This window comes from Tiliqua scincoides, chromosome 1, assembly GCF_035046505.1.
Source record: "Tiliqua scincoides isolate rTilSci1 chromosome 1, rTilSci1.hap2, whole genome shotgun sequence".
NCBI lineage: Eukaryota > Metazoa > Chordata > Lepidosauria > Squamata > Scincidae > Tiliqua > Tiliqua scincoides.
This window is the reverse complement of record NC_089821.1, coordinates 211501990-211521434: the sequence shown is the minus strand read 5'-3', so window position 1 is coordinate 211521434 and position 19445 is coordinate 211501990. Positions and strand designations below refer to the sequence as shown.

The following is a 19445-nucleotide window of genomic DNA, read 5'->3' as shown; positions in this document are numbered from 1 at the left end:
GATCACAGGATGGGTAGTGAACAATGGAGAGATCCTACCAAGAAATCCAGAGGGTCAATAAAACATCTGCTCTCTTCCCCAGTCCCTCAGAACTTGTATTTTATACACAATATGCATCCAAGGTTGGTCATCCGATTACTTCCTTATAAATGTTTTTCAGGTTTCTCAATGATTAAATGCACATGGACAGGGATGACTGACTGCTGGGGGGTGGGGGAAAGAACAAAGAAAACAAAAGAGAATTCTTCTAAATGTTTGTGTTTGAATTACACAGTTGTTTCAATAGCCTCACAAATCCCCACCTCCTCACTCACAGGTGCAGATGACTGTACAAGCAATAATCCTGGTTTGGCTTCTTCTTGATCTCACATTCCTTTGAGCTCAGCTACACCAGTTTCCCACATGACCTCATTCTTCATGCCCTTAAGATGTACAGTCTGTTGGGTCGAGCAGTTGTTCAATTCAGATGCCCAGGAATAGCCCTTTGTGACTAAGGTTGCCATCACATGCATACATTCCTGGGCAAGATCCTCAAATAAACTCCTGAAACTAGAGAAATGATTTGAAGGATCAACCCTGTTTGCCCATGATCTTTTAAGAGTCCAAAAACAGGAAATATTGTAAAGACCCTCTTCATGCACACAAGCCACCAAACTAGAAAAAAATGGGACAATGACTCACAGAGGTTTTCAAGGATGAATGGCAATGTAAAATGGTAGAAAAGAAGTGGTATTTGAACTGATATTGGCTTCAGCCCAGCATAACTTCCCCATGACCATCTGCGGACAGGGAAAGAATGCCACACCACATCCTGTCACCACATCCTCCATCTGCCATTGTTGGCTGCTGTTGTTACATTAATGTGGTGATATCACAGATATATAGCAGTGTCACAGAGAAAAACTGGAGAGCATGCTAACCCGTAAGCAGATGAGGTGCAATGCCAATATGACAACTCCCTGGGGTTTATCAACCACACAGTCTTCCTCACTCTAGACCAGTGATTTTCAGCTTTTTTCATCTCGTGGCACACTGACAAGGCACTAAAATGGTCAAGGCACAGCATCAGGTTTTTGACAATTGACAAGGCACACCATGCTGCCAGTGGGGGGCTCACTTCCCCATTGGCCCTACTAATAAATGATCTTCCCCCAAATTCCTGTGGTGCACCTGTGGACCACTCGCGGGACACTAGTGTGCCACAGCACAGTGGTTGAAAATGGCTGGTTTAGACATATCTTGCATTCGCTGCAGCTGGCTTTGTCCAACTAGTGTGAAACTAGTGTGAAACTAGTTGGACAACCATTTGTCCAACTAGTGTGAAAACTAAGAAATATCTCTAGAGATGCAAACAGGAAATAAATGACTGTGGCAGCATCAATCAGGTTTTTTTCATGAAAGAAACAACTGGTAATGGCAGTGGTGGCATGGCCAGGTTGCTTGAAAACATTCCAATGCTTAATTATGTAAGAACAACTCCTCCCAAATAGCACACGCCTCTCCTTGACTCCTAGCTCAGAGTAGATGCTTTTTGTTTGCAAATAACACACATACAGCCCAATCCAGTGCTTAGGCTGTGCTGGTGGAATGCATTTTCCACCGGTGCGCACTGTTGCAAAAGGGCTGTAAAACACTTTATGACAGCACTACTAGCCAGCACAGGGTGGGAAGGATGGAGGATAGAGCATGCCGATGGGACAAAGGACACCCACTGGACCAAGTACGCCCAGAGCAAGGGTCGGGGGATGGTGGTGTGGAGGGCAGGAAGGGGTGGAACAAGGAGGAGATGGAGTGGGGTGGGTGGATCAGGCCTAGGAGGAGACCAAATCGGTGGCACTGCCATACCCTGTATCCTAATCCCCTCCTGGGTCTGATCCGCCTGCACAGATCAACTTGGACTAGCTCTAGTAATATCGCTGCTGTAGGTCCGAGTTGACCCACTGTGGCTGCTGCAGCTTACTGTGGGGCAAGGGGACAAATGTTCAGTTTCCCTGGGGAGACCTCCAGCAGCCAAAATTCCACACAGGATCCAGTGCAGGGATTTAGTTAGGATTGGCTGTTAAACACCTGACACTGGCATAGAAGCATAAAATAAAATACAAGCAGCATTTTCATTTGATCCTAACCCTAACCCTAACCCTCCCCCATTGCCAAACCAAATGAACTGCTTTTCCAAAGTGCCAACTTCTGCAACAAACAAAAACCCATTTTGAAAATCGTGTTTGACCATTGAGCTAAATAAATAATAAATCCTGGAATGATCTGGCAATTTTCATCCTCATTTACCAGAAATGGATCAGGGGATTAATTTAAGTTTTAAGAAACAAACCAGGAAACCAACACCAATCTTACAAGCAGATAAATTAATAAGCAATAAAAGACTTAAAAAACAGATTAGAATAGAAACCTTAATAACAGAGGTTGCCAATTTTGCTACTGCCAGGAAAGGTACCAGGAAATTGCAGGTTGACTGAGAAGAGTAGCCTGGGGTTAGTGGTCACAGAACCCCTTCCTGCTTTCCATTTGCCATTTTTTTTAACTGGATCAGCTGCTGAATGGAAGGGAACCTGGTATTTTCAATCCACTGCTACCATCCCATGCCACAAAGATCAGGCAGAGTGGGGCATCTGGGAAACCCCCCTCCCAGGAAAGCACAGAACCCCAGAAGTTCTTATTAAAAATCAAAACCACAGCTGCATCTGCAAGAGCAATTAGACATGATAACCCCCTGAGGGCACAATCCTAACCAGGTATACGAAGAAGTAAGTCCTATTGTGTTCAATGAGTCTTACTCCCAGGATAGTGAGGTTAGGATTGCAGTCTGAATTACCTTTGAATATGGACTAGGTAAGCAAAGTGTTGAAATGTAACTAGTTATTAAAAATCCAAACAAAAGAAAATTAAACCCAATGGGAAATGGGAAGGTAGAAAACATTATAAGCAGGCTGATGGCAAACACCTGGACTCAGCTGGATGGGCACAAAGAAAAACTTGAGCAAATTAAGAATGCTAACTAGTAATACTCAGCAGATGGAACTGGGATGCCTCACAAGAATAAAGCACATAACAAAAACACACCCCAGCACAATGCTGGTCTTGGAGTACAGAACGGCAAGCAAAATAAAAATTCCTTGACATGTCTAGCTAGGGCTATAGCTCCTATCACGAGCTATTTACATTGTCCACAGAATCCCAGTGCCTGCAACTACTGACAAGAATGTGGATGTATCTTTCACGAACCAATATTAGTTATAATGGCAGTCCTGGCAACAACGCACACGAGCATCTATGTGCTTGAATTTAAGTAACCTCGCTTGATAATGTCATACAGTTACCTGAAGAGTGGAACCCAACAGGCCTCTTCATCCTGTTCCTTAGGTAGACAGACAGGCTTGGCTGCCCAATCAATGAAGCTTAGCTACTCCAGACAGGGAAAAATGATTCAGATCCTCAAGAACACATGGCTGGCTTTTAATGGCATTTCAACAAAGACTGCTGTAGGAAGATGTGTCACAGCCCAATCCTACCTCTATACATGGCAATGCAGTGATATCAACGTTGTATCCACAACATCCTGTAGGGGGGCTTTGGCCTGTAGAGGCCTCCCTGGGGGGACATCTGTTTCCTTGCCTTGGGGAAGGACCCTGCTAGCCCGGTGGCTCAAGTCTGGTGGTGCAGGATATCAATGGTGCAAGTCTGTGTGGATCTGTGAAGGTCTATCAAACTAATCGCTGCCACCAAACCCACCCCCTTCCCAGGCCCAACGCTTCCTCCTCCCCATCGCCTCCCTGTTCCTACCATGTTCCATCCCCTGCTTGCCTCCCTCTTGCCTCCTGAATGGTCCTACTTGAGGCAGCAGGCATCCAGTGTCGGTCACCATACAGAGCGAACCATACAGTGTTTGGAGCAGTGGCCAGCCCTTGCACTCCAGTGCATTGTGACTGCTGAAAGGTGCATTGCACCGCTGGAACTGGCCCATAGGATTGGGCCATCACCACCCTTTTAGACTGATAAACCTGTACTGGAGCTTCTGGGGAGTTAGAAGTGTCCAAAAATAATAAAACAAAACAAAAAGGCAGAAAATAGGGGGAAACAGGTTGTTCATCACAGCTTCTATTGCTACCAAAGGATCAGTGCAAAAACTGAGTCACAATGCAGCTCATATCTGGCACATTAAATAATTAATCAATCTCATTAATTTTTTTTCATGCATGGTGATTAAAAAAAAGGTATGTGAAAGGTATACAACCTGAAGCAGATGGTGCAAGAATGCCAGAACAAATGGATGCCTACTGCTGCTAGTGACTGCAGAGATGGATATTTATTGCTGCCAATTTGGCTTGGCTTGAGATATGTCCTACAAACCATGAAACTGACTCAGAAAGGGCAGGATAGTAGAGAAGTACATAAATCATTGACAAGCTTGCAACGCAGCTCACTGATGTCTCTGTGCTGAATCCTTTCAAGCAGACACATAACAACTGTAAAAATGATGGAATCCAAGGGATTCAAACCCAGGCATTCAGTGATAAGAGCCCCCAGGCTACAAAGTGAATATAGCCATGTATGGAATCTCCATAGATTATTTTTGATGGACATGTCCCTAGTCAGACATTCCGATGCTCCTGTCCTCATAATAGTTTCCCAGTCCTCTTTCCTTTTTGTCCCCTCAGCTTTGCTTATTCCCAGTATCTACATTGCTGTAGCCATGTCTACTTTTATTTTCAGTGAGAATTGTGCACCACAGTGACAAAGGGTGTGAGCTGTGAACCTTTACATCTATAATTTAATTCTCACATTAATAGACCAATCCTAACATAATTTTGTGTCGGCACAGGCCTCCCTGCGCCAGCTCTCCGTTGCAAACATGCTGTAAGTCACATTTGTGCCTACTTGGTAGCTGGCAGTGCCAACACAAAGATGGGAACCGGCCTGCCAGTGTCGAATCTGCCTTCTGTGCTGGATGGAACAGGGGGTGGGAGAGGATGGAGGGAGAGACAATTGGAGGTGGGGAGGGGGCATTTCTGGACAGGGAAGGGCAGAATAGAAGGTGGATTGGGCCCAAGAGGGGGACAGGATTGGTGGAACAGGCCTCCCAGCTGGCCCGGTATTACACCTACCTTCTCGAATGTGCACTAACTAAATTGCTGGCATGGTGCTGAGAAGCCCCATAGGGATAGCTGGGGCTCAGCATGGGATAAGGGAAAAAAATAAGCTCCTAACCCCGAGAAGACCCCCAGCAGCCTCTTAAACTGGTTCTACTAGTGCACGTTAGGATTGCACTGTTCACTAAATTTACTTTAGGCAGACTTAAGACAGCCAGGATTGTCTCAGCCCCTCAACTGTCCTGAGAATTACACTGTTGGCCTAAACCAGGGGTGCCCAAACCCTGGCCCTGGGGCCACTTGCGGCCCTCGAGACTCCCAATGCAGCCCTCAGGAACACCCCAGTCTCCAATGAGCCTCTGGCCCTCCAGAAACTTGCTGGAGCCTGTACTGGCAACTGCTCTCAGCGTGAGGGCAATTGTTTGACCACTCGCATTAGCTGTGGGATGAGGGCTCCCTCCACTGCTTGCTGGTGCACGTCTGTGATGCAGTAGTGGCAGCAAAGAAAAGGCCAGCCTTGCTTTGTGGAAGGCCTTTTATAGGCCTTGAGCTATTACAAGACCTTCATTCATTCATATAAGTTCCACCTCTAGTATACTAATTTATGTAAACTTATGTACATTTATTCAAATTTGAAATGTAAATTAATTCTTTTTTCCCCTGGCCCCTGACACAGTGTCAGAGAGATGATGTGGCCCTCCTGCGGAAAAGTTTGGACACCCCTAGTTTAAAAAATAGGACTGTTTGAAGGACTACCAATATCAAGTGAAGTGATGAAAGGCACTGTTCAATGTATGACTACTATAAATCTTTTGGCCACACAAAGCTGAATGAATACTTGTATCTCTGCCTCCCTGAGGTGACGATTGCTTCTTGCAGATGGACCTGCAGGAGAAAGCAAGACAGTGATGGAAAAGATCATGATCCTTGGAGCAAGTTTTCCTTAAAAACAGAACAAAGCAAGGATTCACATAGGTTATATTGTTGATGATGACAGCAGACAGAGTGGATATGATTTGGTTCTAATTTGAGTGACTATTTATAAAAAATCCAAATATAGAACTGCTTTGCTCTGTAGGTACAGTAAGTGGAACATTTGGCCGCACTGTGGTCTTCTCAGTGGTATTAAGCAGCAGATTCATGATTCATTATTTATAACAGCACTTACTCTGTGAGGAATCAGAACATTGTCATGGCAAAGACTTTCAAGTGGCTGTAAAACCTGAATTCTATTGTTCATTTTTAGAGGGTGACAGAAGGGGGAAGGTGAATGAATGTCAGGGGACGAAGATTTCTGGAACAAGTCTCGGACCAGCTTTTATGCTGACAAGCATCCTGGTCATACCAGGAACAGGGCAGCTAATATGGGAGAGAAGCTTCCTGTGAGCTGAATGATCTACCTAGTACTGATCGCCTAGTACTAAAATTTTTGCCAAGTAATCAAGCTCAAATCCTCACTTCATCTTATCTCCGGGTCAATCAGAGGGAAGAGCCTTTCAACTCTGAACAGTTTAGTTTCTTTCTCAAGCAGCAGGCAGGCACCGATCATTAGACCCAATGCAGAGATCATTTGTTTCTACAGCAACTGGGAAATTCCAGCCAAAGTTAACCTTTTATTCTCCTTCCTTCATTCCCTTTCCCAAATGCTTGCAAAGTAGGTCTGTTTTTTCAGCACCAGGATGGGATCCTCCTTTCCATTTGAAATGAAGTCCCAGGCTACAATTAAATAGTGCACCATTATTTAAGAATAGCACCCATGGAAAGCAGTGGGTCTACTTCTGATTAAAAAGGATTGCAAATATATGCAGCTGCATCTCTCTGCTGTGAATTGAATTGCACACTCCCAGTTATGTGTTATGGGTTGTATGTTGTATGTAGAGCTTCTGGCTTAACGCACCAGACACCTTAAAGGTGGGTTTGATTCATGGTTCTCCTGCAGTGGTTCCCAACCTTTTTCACTTGCATATCCCTTGGCAGCCCATTTCCATAAATTGTACCCTTCATATTAGCAGAATGTTTGTAATAATATAAGCCCTAATCTCCTCTCTATGAAAACCCAGACTTCATGTATTCATCACATATTTTTTCTTTTCATCTGTTTGAAGACTCTGCCTTTGCACTGTTTTGCACTAGAAGTGTGAATGAGAAATTCTGGGTGATTGATCACTTTCCACATTATGTTTCAGCTTTTTTACTGCGCTGGTTTTCAATCACTGGTTCCTACATGAATTGATTACCAAAAACTAGCTATTGGTGGGGCTCACAGCCAACTAGCTACCTCCCTTCCTGCCTTGCATGGCATTCTGGAGCAGGACCTGCCTTTTTCTGCCATTATTCCATTCTTTTTCAAGTACCCCTAAAGGTCCTGTTGAGTGTCCCTGGGAGTACATGAATACCAGGTTGGGAACCACTATTTTACTGGTATGTAGTTTACAGTGCACTTACTCTGATAGTGTTTACAAAAAGGTGGTGAAGACCAGAATTTAAAAAGAATAAAAATATATCTTATGATCTTTTACTATGTTTTTAACAAATTAGAGACTATAGTTCTTAGATAACAATTAGTGGCAGGTTATTTTTCAGGATCTGGCCTCGGGTAAAATCAGACAAAACTATAGTCAGACACCCCCCTAAGTTTAACCCCCGACTTATCTGAGGGTCATAGAAAAGTCCATGGTTATTGGCTCAAAACCTGCCCTCGACTTATCTGTGGGATCGACTTATGGGTGGGTGTCTGCGGTAGTTGCATTTTCCTGCCTGACAAGACCATTAAGGGAATATTTGTGTGTGTGTGAAGTTTGGGGGGGGGGTGTTAGTAAATATACAGTATGCCAGACTGTGGGTCAGGACCCACTTGGTGGGTTGTGAGCCAATTTCAGGTGGGTCCCCATTGCAATATTTTATTTTTAATCTATTATACTTGATGCTAACATGGTATGTGACTGCATTTGGGGAAATGTTACAGACCTGTCCTTTTAGCAAGCTACTATGTATATTCTTTTAACAATGATAGTAAATGGAACTTACTCCTGGGTAAGTGTGGGCAGGATTGCAGCCTAGGATAGTTAAAAATTTTCCTGCTTGATGATGTCACTTCCAGTCATGACATCACTTCCAGTGGGTCCTGACAGATTCTCATTCTAAAAAGTGGGTCCTGGTGCTAAATGTGTGAGAACCACTGCAGGATGCAGTTAAATCTGTAATGTTGCATCACACTCTTTTAAAATTACTTTGTATTGATATTCTTCACTAAAAAAGCTTTAGCAATAATATAGCATTCTCACACCCTCCAACAATTCCCAGAAAAAGTAGGGGCACTCTTGTGCACAAGTACCTGAGTGGGCTCAGGAGATGGTGGATAATGGTGGCTCAGGAAATGAGAGTTTAGGAGGGACATACACAAAGGGCACGAGACAAGAAATATTCACCCACTAAACACTTTATCTGCCTGTTCAAACAAAAGTGTTGTGAGATACCTATTATGCATTATATTAAGTACATATAGTGGCTTACCTAGAGTATTTGATACCTGGGTCAGAACGCTTCCACCATTATGCCCTTGGCAATTCAAAGTCACAGGCAGACATGGTCTCAACATTGACATCCCCCTCCCCGTAGAGGGCAGGGCTACCAGCCATTTAAGTGAAGGGTAGACCTGGCCTCTACCTCAAGATACCATACCCCCACCATGCCCTTGGTATGCTGCTTTATCTGACTGTTAGAGTCCTGGAACCTCTCTCGCTCCTGCGCCAGGCAAAACTAAGAGAAATGAAAAAGTAGCATTGTGAAGGCTGACTTTACCGGGACACAGTCAGCACAAGTCATATCAAGGAAATTTGTCTGCTGATTTGTGGAAGTGGTGCTATCAGTTGCCACCAGCACATTATGCAGTACCAAATATGAAACCATTTTGTTCTGTTTAAAAGTATTGTGGGTAGTTGTTCAAGCTATTTAATAATTTTAGTGGTATTTTAACTAAAAAGAATACACAAATCCCACACATGAATTAGCAAGTGCCTTTTGCCATATGAAGTAACTAAGGGCCCAATCCTAACCAATTTTCCACTGCTGGTGCAGCTGTGCCAATGGGACGTGCATGTCATCCTGTGGTGGGGAAGTAGCCACAGAGGCCTCCTTAAGGTATGGGAACATTTGTTCCCTTACCTTGGGGATGCATTGCGGCTGTACCGGTGCTGGAAAACTGGATAGGATTGGGCCCGAAAGTCTTTTGCTTATTTCTGTTTGAGTATGCAAGCTTCTGAGGAAATATGTGTTATGCTGTTAGACATACCTGCACTAGCACAGATATTTGAAGCAAAGTTCATGGAATCCTTTCACATTAATTCACACACTCTTACAGTTCACACAAAGAGGTGTTAACAGGAAAGATGTAGGACTATGAATGCTGATTTAAGAGGATTAATGCAACTGGCACTATTTGTTCATGTGAATGTTACAGAAGTAGGGACTGAACTTCTCCTTCCCAGAATGCCTCTCTCCATCATGAGATGCATATCAAACCTAAGAAGTATAGCCAAGATGAAATCTGGGTTATTCACAAGTAACTACACTGAGGACTCCTTCATATCTTGTGGGTGTGGTATGAATGCTACCTAAAGCCATGTCAACATGGTGGGAACTCCATGGGGCCTGCAAATATATATTATTTCCTGGCTCACTTCATAAATTGGTGATATGAAAAATTTTCACACCAAACTTTGGATAACCTCTACATAAGTACCTAGTGATTTGTTTATTTACATGTGAGCAAAACGGAGTCAGTTGAGGATGATTGGTACACCAAATGTGCACAAGGCTCAATAGCAGCCCAGAACCATACATAATACAATCTCACTGCTGTAGGCAGTACATAATATGGAGCTATGTTAGTGAGTGAGTCCTCTCCCATCATACTATTTCTACATAATAAGGCTCATAGACCAATCCTATCCCGTGCCACTTGCATTCAGCAGTGTCAACAAGCACACTCCGCATGCTACAGTAGGGGGTGACCTGAAGTCCAATGACAGGTAAGTACTATTTTACTTACCTCTCAATAGGCCTTCTGACCACCTATGGGTCGTCTTGGCCTACACCAGCTATTTTGCTGGTTTATGTCTGAAGAGAGGAAGGGGAGCACAGATGGTTAACAAATGGGGAATAGGATCTCCCCCCAACCTCCCCTTCAGACAATGGACATGACCCCAGTGCTGGAAAGGCACTAAACCAGTGGTTCCCAAGCTTCTACAGCGAAGTAGGGGACCACATAAGTTGTTGCAGGGGTGGGGCAAAGGCACAATTGCCAGGATCATGCTGCTGCTGGGGACGAAAAGGTTTTTTTTTTTTTTAAATTTACTACTTGCAGGACCAGCCTGCCGGGGGGAGGGGGTGCAGGGAGCCTGCAGATGCATCTACAGGGCTCCCCAAGCCTCTGAATGTCTTAAAATAAAGATTGTGACCCACTTCCGGTTTTGTTCCAGCCTGCCCAGTGGGGCTACTCAAATTTGCGCCATCTAAATCACTGGTGCAAATGCGAGCAGCACCGTGTAGGGCATTCAAGCCTGGGAGGGCAGAATATGGTTGAGGTCTCTTCCACCAATCCTCCTGGACTTGCTGGTCTCTTCCACCAATGAACTCCTCCTAGGCTTGCTCCGCACCTTCCCACACTTCCTCACTCAGAAACACCCCCTCCCCAGCTCTGTTCTGCTCTCCCACCATCCTCCCTTTGTCCCTCCACTGCATGGTAGAATACTCATCTCTGCTGGTGGCCGTTGGTTGGGATGCAGTGCCAACGAGCCAGCACAGGCCTTTCCGCCAGCACGGCTGGCTTTCAAGTACTCGTACTTGCAAACATGTTTTATGGCAAGTTTGTGACTTGCCGGCACAGTTGCTGCTGCAGTGGTTTAGCCACAGATTAGGATTGTGTTCTGAATAGGATTTGGCCATTATTTTCTGTTGTCAACCAATTTCTGCACTGAACTTTCAAATACTGGTCCCGTATTTGTATTTTGTCTGTCTTTCTCAATATCTTTGATTCTGGTCCTTAGCAAGCAAGAGGGTATCAAAGAATCTACCGTATTTTTCGCTCCATAAGACGCACTTTTTCCGCCCCAAAAAGTGGGGGGGGGGGAAAGTGTGTGCGTCTTATGGAGCGAATACTAAAAAAAAAACAAAAACCTCCGCCCTGGCCCTGGCCCCGCCCCCTGCCCGCTTGCTCTGCTCTGTTCTGCTTCCCCGGGCAGTCAGAGGCTGAGCTGGCTGGGGGGCTCCTGCCTTCCCTCCGTGCTGGTGCGGACTGTGGCAACACTGGAGGGCACCCAGGCCTGCGTGTCTACTCAGAAGTAAGTCTCAGAATCAGTGGGGCTCACTCCCAGGAAAGCGTGGGTGGGGTGGCAGTCTCGTTGCCCAATCCTGTGCATGCCTACTCTGAAGTAAGTCCCATTAGAGTCAGGGGGCTTACTCCCAGGAAAGCCTCTTTCTCCCCCCCCCCAAGCCTGGAGCATCACAGCCTCTCTCTTCTGCCCCCCAAACCTGGAGCATCACAGACTCTCTCTCCCCCCCCCCCAAAGCCTGGAGCATCACAGCTTCTCTCTCCCCCCCCAAGCCTGGAGCATCACAGCCTCTCTCTCCCCCCCCAAAGCCTGGAGCATCACAGCCTCTCTCTCTCTCCCCCCCCCAAGCCTGGAGCATCACAGCCTCTCTCTCCCCCCCTCCAAAGCCTGGATCATCACAGCCTCTCTCTCTCTCTCCCCCCCCAAGCCTGGAGCATCACAGCCTCTCTCTCTCCCCCCCCCAAACCTGGAGCATCACAGCCTCTCTCTCTCCCCCCCCCAAAGCCTGGAGCATCACAGCTTCTCTCTTCTCCCCCCCCCAAGTCTGGAGCATCACAGCTTCTCTCTTCCCCTCCAAGCCTGGAGCATCACAGACTCTTGCTCCCCCCCCCAAGCCTAGAGCATCACAGCTTCTCTCTTCCCCCCCCCAAGCCTGGAGCATCACAGCTTCTCTCTTCCCCCCCCAAGCCTGGAGCATCACAGACTCTTGCTTCCCCCCCCCAAGCCTAGAACATCACAGACTCTTCCCCCCCCCCAAGCCTGGAGCATCACAGCTTCTCTCTTCCCCCCCCAAGCCTGGAGCATCACAGACTCTTGCTTCCCCCCCCCCCAAGCCTGGAGCATCACAGCCTCTCTTTCCCCCCCCAAGCCTGGAGCATCACAACGTCTCTGCAACACAAACACTTTCCCCCCTCTCTCTCACACACAGGCTGCCCTCTTCTCTTACACACACAGATGCTCTGCCCCCCCCCCACACACACACTCACACAGCAGGGGAAGGGCGCTTTCACTCACCTCATCCAGCATCTGAATGTAAGCCCCCCCCCCATCACAAAGAAAAAACTGTCTCCTTGGTCAGAATGCCAGTGTTTGCTTATTGCACAAGCCCCAGGTATCACCATAAATCCAGAGGTTTGTTGTGTCTTGAGAATTCAAGTTGTGGTTGGACTTTGCACTTGTTCATTTGTATTGGAATCACGGAAGAACTGTCGAGGAGGTAGATGTGGTGTCAGCAGTGGCCCCTTTAAGGGTAAGGCCTGGGCATCCAGCAGAGATTGCTGCACAGCTGCAGCCACTGGAAGGCAATAGGGCCCTCAGGGATATAAGGAGTACCTGAGGCAGAAAGGGTTTGTGGGTTTTGAAGGAGTGCAGGTTGGAGGTAGGAGAGGAGACTGACTGGGTTTATTGAATTTGGAATCTGACTGTGGATTGTGACTGGACTTGGATACCCTGATGGATTTGACTAACCTACCTGGAACCTGACCTTGGACTGTAATTTGGCTTATTGGCTCTGGACTCTGATTTGGCAACTCTGATTGATGGGACTGATTTACTTGGCATCTGTGGACTGGAACTGGACTCACTTTTGCTTGCTGCACTGGTGAGTTGCACAAGGGGGACTGATCAGCCTTAAGCGGGCACGAGGCCCAGTGGATTGGAATTTGGCAGAACATCATTGTAGCAGAAAGATAATGTGATCCCCTATTTGTGTGCACCTGCTTTTGTGAACTTCATAAATTCTGACTCTAGCGATGAGTTCTTGGGGTTTCCAGAAAACTAGAGTACTCAAACCTTTAAGTCTCTCCATTTGTTAATGACAGTGATAATGGTTCTTAATGCCACTGTTGACTGCTGTTCACTTTACATGGTTCAAATGTTATTCTGTTATAGTTTATTAAATATTTTATTACACTGTTTGGTTCAGAATATTTTTTTCCTGTTTTCCTCCTCTAAAAACTAGGTGCGTCTTATGGTCAGGTGCGTCTTATGGAGCGAAAAATACGGTACTTCTTTAAGTGTTGTAGCCAGATGAGAAACTGCAGTGAGCAGCTCTAGCCATGCAAAGTCACATCAATCTCTTTAGCATTTTTTCTAAAAGAACTCATAAATCTCTGTTCAAACTGTGATATTTAAAGCTCAATTCTATCGATGTCTACTCAGAGGTAAGCACCATTATAGTTTATGGGGTTTCCTGCCAGGTAAGTAAGAATAGCATTTCAGTCTTAGCATCTTGACTTTCAGTTTTAGTTTCTTAGTTTAACTTTTTTTTATTGAAACAAAGAGAAAAACAATAGTTCATGACATCAATGCATACAAATGCAATGATAACGGTAACTACATTTGGCCAAAAAAACTGTTAACTAAAACAACAACAACATAATTTGCCTGTGAGCCAGATGACTTAAATAACTGTTATTTCTGTGCTTTTATAGGGTTGGAAAAAACACACTTAACATCTATATATAGCAAACAAATTGTGCAAAATGCTTGTACCAGACATACTAGACTATAACGAGGTACAGCCTAGAGATAGTAGATTGGATATGAAGAAAGATTTTAAACTAACAGAAGAAGGTGTGGAGTGGGGTGGCTAGTTTTCAAGGATCCCTTCCTTCATCAGTCCCCTGAAAATCTGTTCCTAGAAACTGGGAGACCTTCAGGAGCAGAGTTTCAGGGACAGCAGGGGACTAAAAAGGAACAGACAAATTAGGGAAAAAAAAATCAACCCCCTCCTTCCACAACAGAACATCTTCTGTTTGCAAAAGTCACTCTGAGGATAAAAGCTCCTTTCTTTCACTAATTTTGCACTGATGTAGACGTGTTTGTTAACAGAGAACAGATGTGTTTGTTAACAGAGAAAAAAAGTCCAAACAAAGGGTACAGTACTAAGATAAAAGAATGTACACAATGCATAGAGTAACAGGTAGATTTTTGTTTTTGCTTTTACTGCTTAGCATTTATACAGCACTTCTGAGTGTCCAAAGTGCTTCACGTTCATTGTACCTTGTTGATATTTTTCTCACCTTGCAGATGGGTGGGGTTGGACTGAGACTGGGAGAGAGTCCTTTTCTGAGGCCATCTAGTGTGTTAATGGCACAGGTAAGATTCAAACCAGGGACTTCCTGATTTTTAACCCAGTCTCTTGGCCACAATACTACTAGACCAGCTATGACAGTCACATTAAGGTAGCAAGAACATGTGAACTTATCTGTGAGTAAGGACTGATAAACAGAGTGGGACTCACTACCATGTAAAAATGCACAGGAATGCACTGCCTAGACGTTTAATAGGGTGGATATTTATGTGGCATGTGTGTCCTTCCGAAGATCTAACTATACATCACATGCTTCCTTTTGCTCATATTCCCAAGTTATATATTGTGACACAGCAGAAACCAATCGGTAAAAAATGATCAGTATAGGATTTAAAATGAAGCTGTGAACTCCCTCTCTTTTAAGCTTCATATTCACCTGAGTATTCATATATACATGTACAGAACAGAAACTCTGTGGCTGTATTCTGGTGCCTCTTCCTTATCTGCATCCCCTTTTTCTTCTGCTGCAATACCTTAGGAAACTGCTCTACAGTGTCCACTGAGTTGCCAATTTCCTGGTCTCATGGCTCTCTGGAAAATGATTCAACAACATTGCTCGCTGGATAAATTCAAACTCCACTCTTTTTTTTTACCTCATTGTCTGTTTCCTGACTCGAACCTTGTATAATATTTTGGAAAAAGTTACCCTTTTCTGTACTAAGCAGAGTAAATATTTTGTCAGTTGTTAAGGATGAGCCAGGGAGCAAGACCCAGCAACGGATCCAAATTCAGGGAAGACTTGGAACTGCTTTAGAACTTTGTTCCAGATTATGATTGGTAAAATATTTTAGAGGCCAGCAGAAATACCAGCCACCCAGGCCATTAAGGGAAAGACGAGCGAACCTTTTTATATGGAATTTTTTTTCTTATTCCTCTTAGATTTTTAATGGAAAGAGCTTATCTTTTTACAAACAAGGGGAAAAGGTTCCTTCCCTAATTGTTCAGTCATTTATCACCTTTCCAAGTAATGGCTTATTAATGGGCTGCTTGCACATTACATTCAACAAGCAGAACTGTGTAATGCTGAGAAGAGTCAAGATTGCTACTTCTCTAAGCTTCTATGACCATACTTCAAAATTATAGATACACCAAATAGGAACTTACATCTTGCAAAGACTGAAGAAAACTGGATAGCTGTTTCAATATGATGAACTGCCAAACAGGCCATGATTTAAATGGCATCCCTGTTTTATATGTATATTCTACAAGTCTGAACACACACACACACACACACAAAAAACACAGTTTGGCACAGCAGCAGGCTGAGGTGATGGTGATTCCTGCCTTGCTCACCTTCCTCTTTCTCCTCCTACTCAAAGACAGATGGTGTTATCTCCCTGCTTTGTCAAAGGTGCACCTAAATAAAATCGTTTTCATGCACAGTCCAAATGAAGAGTGGGAACAGAGGAACTTCTATGGGGAAGGTATTCAAAAGTCTAGAAACCACTGGAGTCCCACCTGCAATCACTGCTTGCCTGACTTTCAGTAGCAGGAACACTTGCAGCTGGGTCTTGGATGCAGATCTTCAGCATACAAAGAGGATCATATAGAAAAGAAGTGATCCTTCAGGTATTCTGGTCTCAGACTGTTAGGGCTTTAAGTGTCTACACCAGCACTTTGAATTGTGCCTGATAACTAACGTTTTAAGTTAAGTTTTTAAGTACAAGTGTGGAATGCTTGTATCAAAAGAATGCTTGTAACAACCTGACTGCCACATTCTGCACCAGCTGTAGTTACCAAATGTTTTTTCAGAGGTAATTCCGTTGCAGCCCTGAGTGCACTTCAACAGTAAGATCCCAAGGCATGGCAAGATCTTCTGACTGCAGGAGAGGGGATTCCTGGCACACCAACTGAAGTTGATGAGAAATGCTCTGGGCTACAGATTATTATTAATAAAACACTTTCAGATATTTTCTTACAATAAAACAATTGCTTAGCAGAGTATTCAAAGCACTGTACAACAATTTAAAAATCAAGCAAGCCATAAAACACCCATAAAATCATCGGTACACTAACAGCCCAAACCTTTGCAGTATCCTGTGCATTGCTACAACAGAACCGAATTCCACTGTTGCATAATGGCCATCGACACTATACAGAGCACTCCATCAGGGGCCATTTTGAGAGTGCTGCTGCAGAAGCTACCTTGTTTTTTCATTCATCCCCATGCTGCCTGTTTTTGGGTCTGTACCATGGTCTGAGTTCTTCTACACATGTCTGCCTCTGAATCCATATCCTGACAATGTATAGCACAGACAGTGTTGCAACAAGTTTGTTAATACACCTCTTTTTGACTGAATTCTTTTTGTTATGGTCAGCGTTTCCCTGCAATATTAGGATTCAGTTACTGTCAACTTCAAAGATAATGTGCTTTTACTGCATCCTCATATAACATCATCATATAACAAGATCAGCAGGTTTTAAACTGTAAAAAGCATAGGAAGGCATACAAACAGCACCCATATAGAATAATTCTAAATTGAAATCACTGCAACGAAGTGCTGTTATTTCAGAAAACAGAAGTTCACTCAACAAATACTCCTACAATAAAGGGAATAAAAACAGTCTCATGGGCAACCTAGAATATTTTCAAAGAATTTTCACTGGAATAAATGTTCCACTACAAATAATCAATTAGTTTTTAAAATGTAGAGGGTTTATGCACATATATAGGAAAAAGAGGGGAAGATACAGTGTATAAGGCAAGATTCAGGTGAGATATCAGCATAATGACTGAGACATCAAAAAAGAGAGCCTGAAGAAAATGGCACAACTGCCACCCACCCACCCACCCTCAGTAGCAATTATCTCAGAGGAAATTCCCTTCCTCCCCCTACTCTACTGACTGCCAGCAGCTGCACAAGATGTTTGGGAAATATGGACAGGTGGTCACATATTTCAGACTGCATTGCAAAGCTCTAATTTTGAAGTGTGAAGACAGACTGCTAGCCTTGCTTTCTCTTCTGGAAAGTGGATAACTTCATTGCATATGACATCACATCACTTTTTTTTTTTAAACAGCACTTCAGTGTGAAAAAGCAGAGAATTGCCACAATCATGAATTGACGTGTGACTTTTTTTGTTTGAGTGTGAAAGGCAAACAAAGACTGGTCCTGTTGCGAGGCTTGGAACAGTAACTTTGAATTGTCATTGGAGCTGTGCTGAAAAGACAGCAGCAGCAGCACTAAAAAATGTCTCACAAAATTGTCAAACTCAGCAACGTTCCTCATTCTCCAACAGCAAACTGCTTTCGTTCTTAGCACAACTGATAGTGGAGACTTAAAAAAAATTCCTACCTGAGCAAGTTTTCAGTGCCCTCTCTTGGGGCCTAGGTTATTTTAACATTTTAATATTCAGATCAATAACAAAAAACATTCTGCACATAACCCTCACAGATAAAGTCAACTATCAGAAACAGTCTTGGGAATCAACAATACAATTGACATATTGCTTCTCTGCTGTCTCCAGGGTTTGATTTTTCTCTTGCTTCCATATATTTTGCTTTGTGTTTATTTTGTGGTGTTTTATTAAAGGCAGATATAAATTCCCTACAAAAATTTTAAAATAAGTACATTTATCATGTTACTCCTGGACATGTTCTGAATATAAGGTAGACATATAAAGCCTTACAAGCCGAACATCCAGGACCACTTTTAACTGCTTTATCGCTTGATTGGCTGCTTTATATAACATCTACAAGGAATAGAAACCTCGTTGTTGGTTGCAGGGGTGCCATTTAAAGAGTACAGGTGTGCCCCCGTATCCGTGGGGGATTCCGTTCTGGAACCCCCTGCAGACAGCTGAATCCTCTGATACAAAGGAATGCCCCCTACTCTCCCCTTGCCTCCCGAGGGTCTTCTGAGTCTGGGTATAAGATTGGGCCCTTAGGCTATAATTCTATGCACACTTTCCTGGGAGTAAGCCCCAATGTATACAGTGGGACTTACTTCTGAGTAGACCTACATAGAATAGGGCCGTTAATTACCAGAAAAGGGCGCGGAGAAAATAATCTCATGAACACTACAAGAACCAATAGCTTACTTTTAAAAATGTTGGTCCTCAGATTATCATAATAAATAATACAAATGCAATTACATTAGCATCTTACTAGCATATTAGCTACATTTATAGCCCGATCCTACCCTACCCCCCTGTTGGTGCAGCTGCACAAAAAAGGCACATGCTATATCCAGTCAGGGGAGGGCAGAGCAGGAGGTTTTGGAAGGAAAGGGGATTTAAACCCCTTCGTAAGCCTCCCACCTAGCAATGGGTCTCCTTGGACATGTGCAAGCTATTTTTCTGGCACAAGTCTGAAGAGAGAAAGGGGACAGGGATCATCCCTGAGGGAAGCTGTGGATAAGGAGAATCAAATAAGACTTAGACCTTCCTGCTGGCACTCTGGCAGTGTATGCTGTCAGAGTCTGCTTTGTGGCCAACTTATGACTCCCAGCACTGGTGGAACTAACATTTAATCCCAACATATTGCAAGGGCAGTTCAATCGCTACCCATTATTCCATAGTCTTGTGAAACAGAAGCCTTAACAGTATATAATATCAAAGACTGTGAATTGGCTGACAGTTGGATCAACGCGTAGCACAGAAAAGTATTTAGAACTGTTAAAATGTTGAACTGTCAAGAAATACGAAGGAAACTTCTTCCTAGCATAAACAGTCCACTTTACCAGACAAGAGCAGGCACAAATTGTCTTCAGTGTCTCTTTGTGAGTGCCAAATTTGTCATGTTGAAAATAAGGCCAGATTTCTCCTTATCATGTTTTCTAACAGATGGACTGGATCTATTTTATGCTAAGAGCTGCAGCAGTCTACCTTTTTCAAGATGCAGCAGCTTTTGGACTGGCATATACAGGCAGAAACATTTTCCAGAGGCTTTGATTGCAAGAATTTCTGCAGGTT

At 44.0% G+C, this 19445-nt stretch overlaps 1 protein-coding gene across 3 annotated transcripts in view; it reads right to left on the bottom strand.

The window, feature by feature from the left end:
* The window catches only part of AIG1 (androgen induced 1), a 102647-nt gene that overhangs the window by 27837 nt on the left and 55365 nt on the right, over nt 1–19445 (bottom strand). The window contains exon 4 of one of the 3 annotated variants that reach the window (XM_066611255.1): nt 42–203. The exons of the other annotated variants lie outside the window; for them this stretch is intronic. Within the exon in view, the coding sequence (XP_066467352.1) occupies nt 144–203 (60 nt within the window). The 3' untranslated portion in view covers nt 42–143. Of the gene's footprint in view, nt 1–41; nt 204–19445 lie in introns of those variants that run through there. 3 annotated transcript variants of the gene reach the window in all.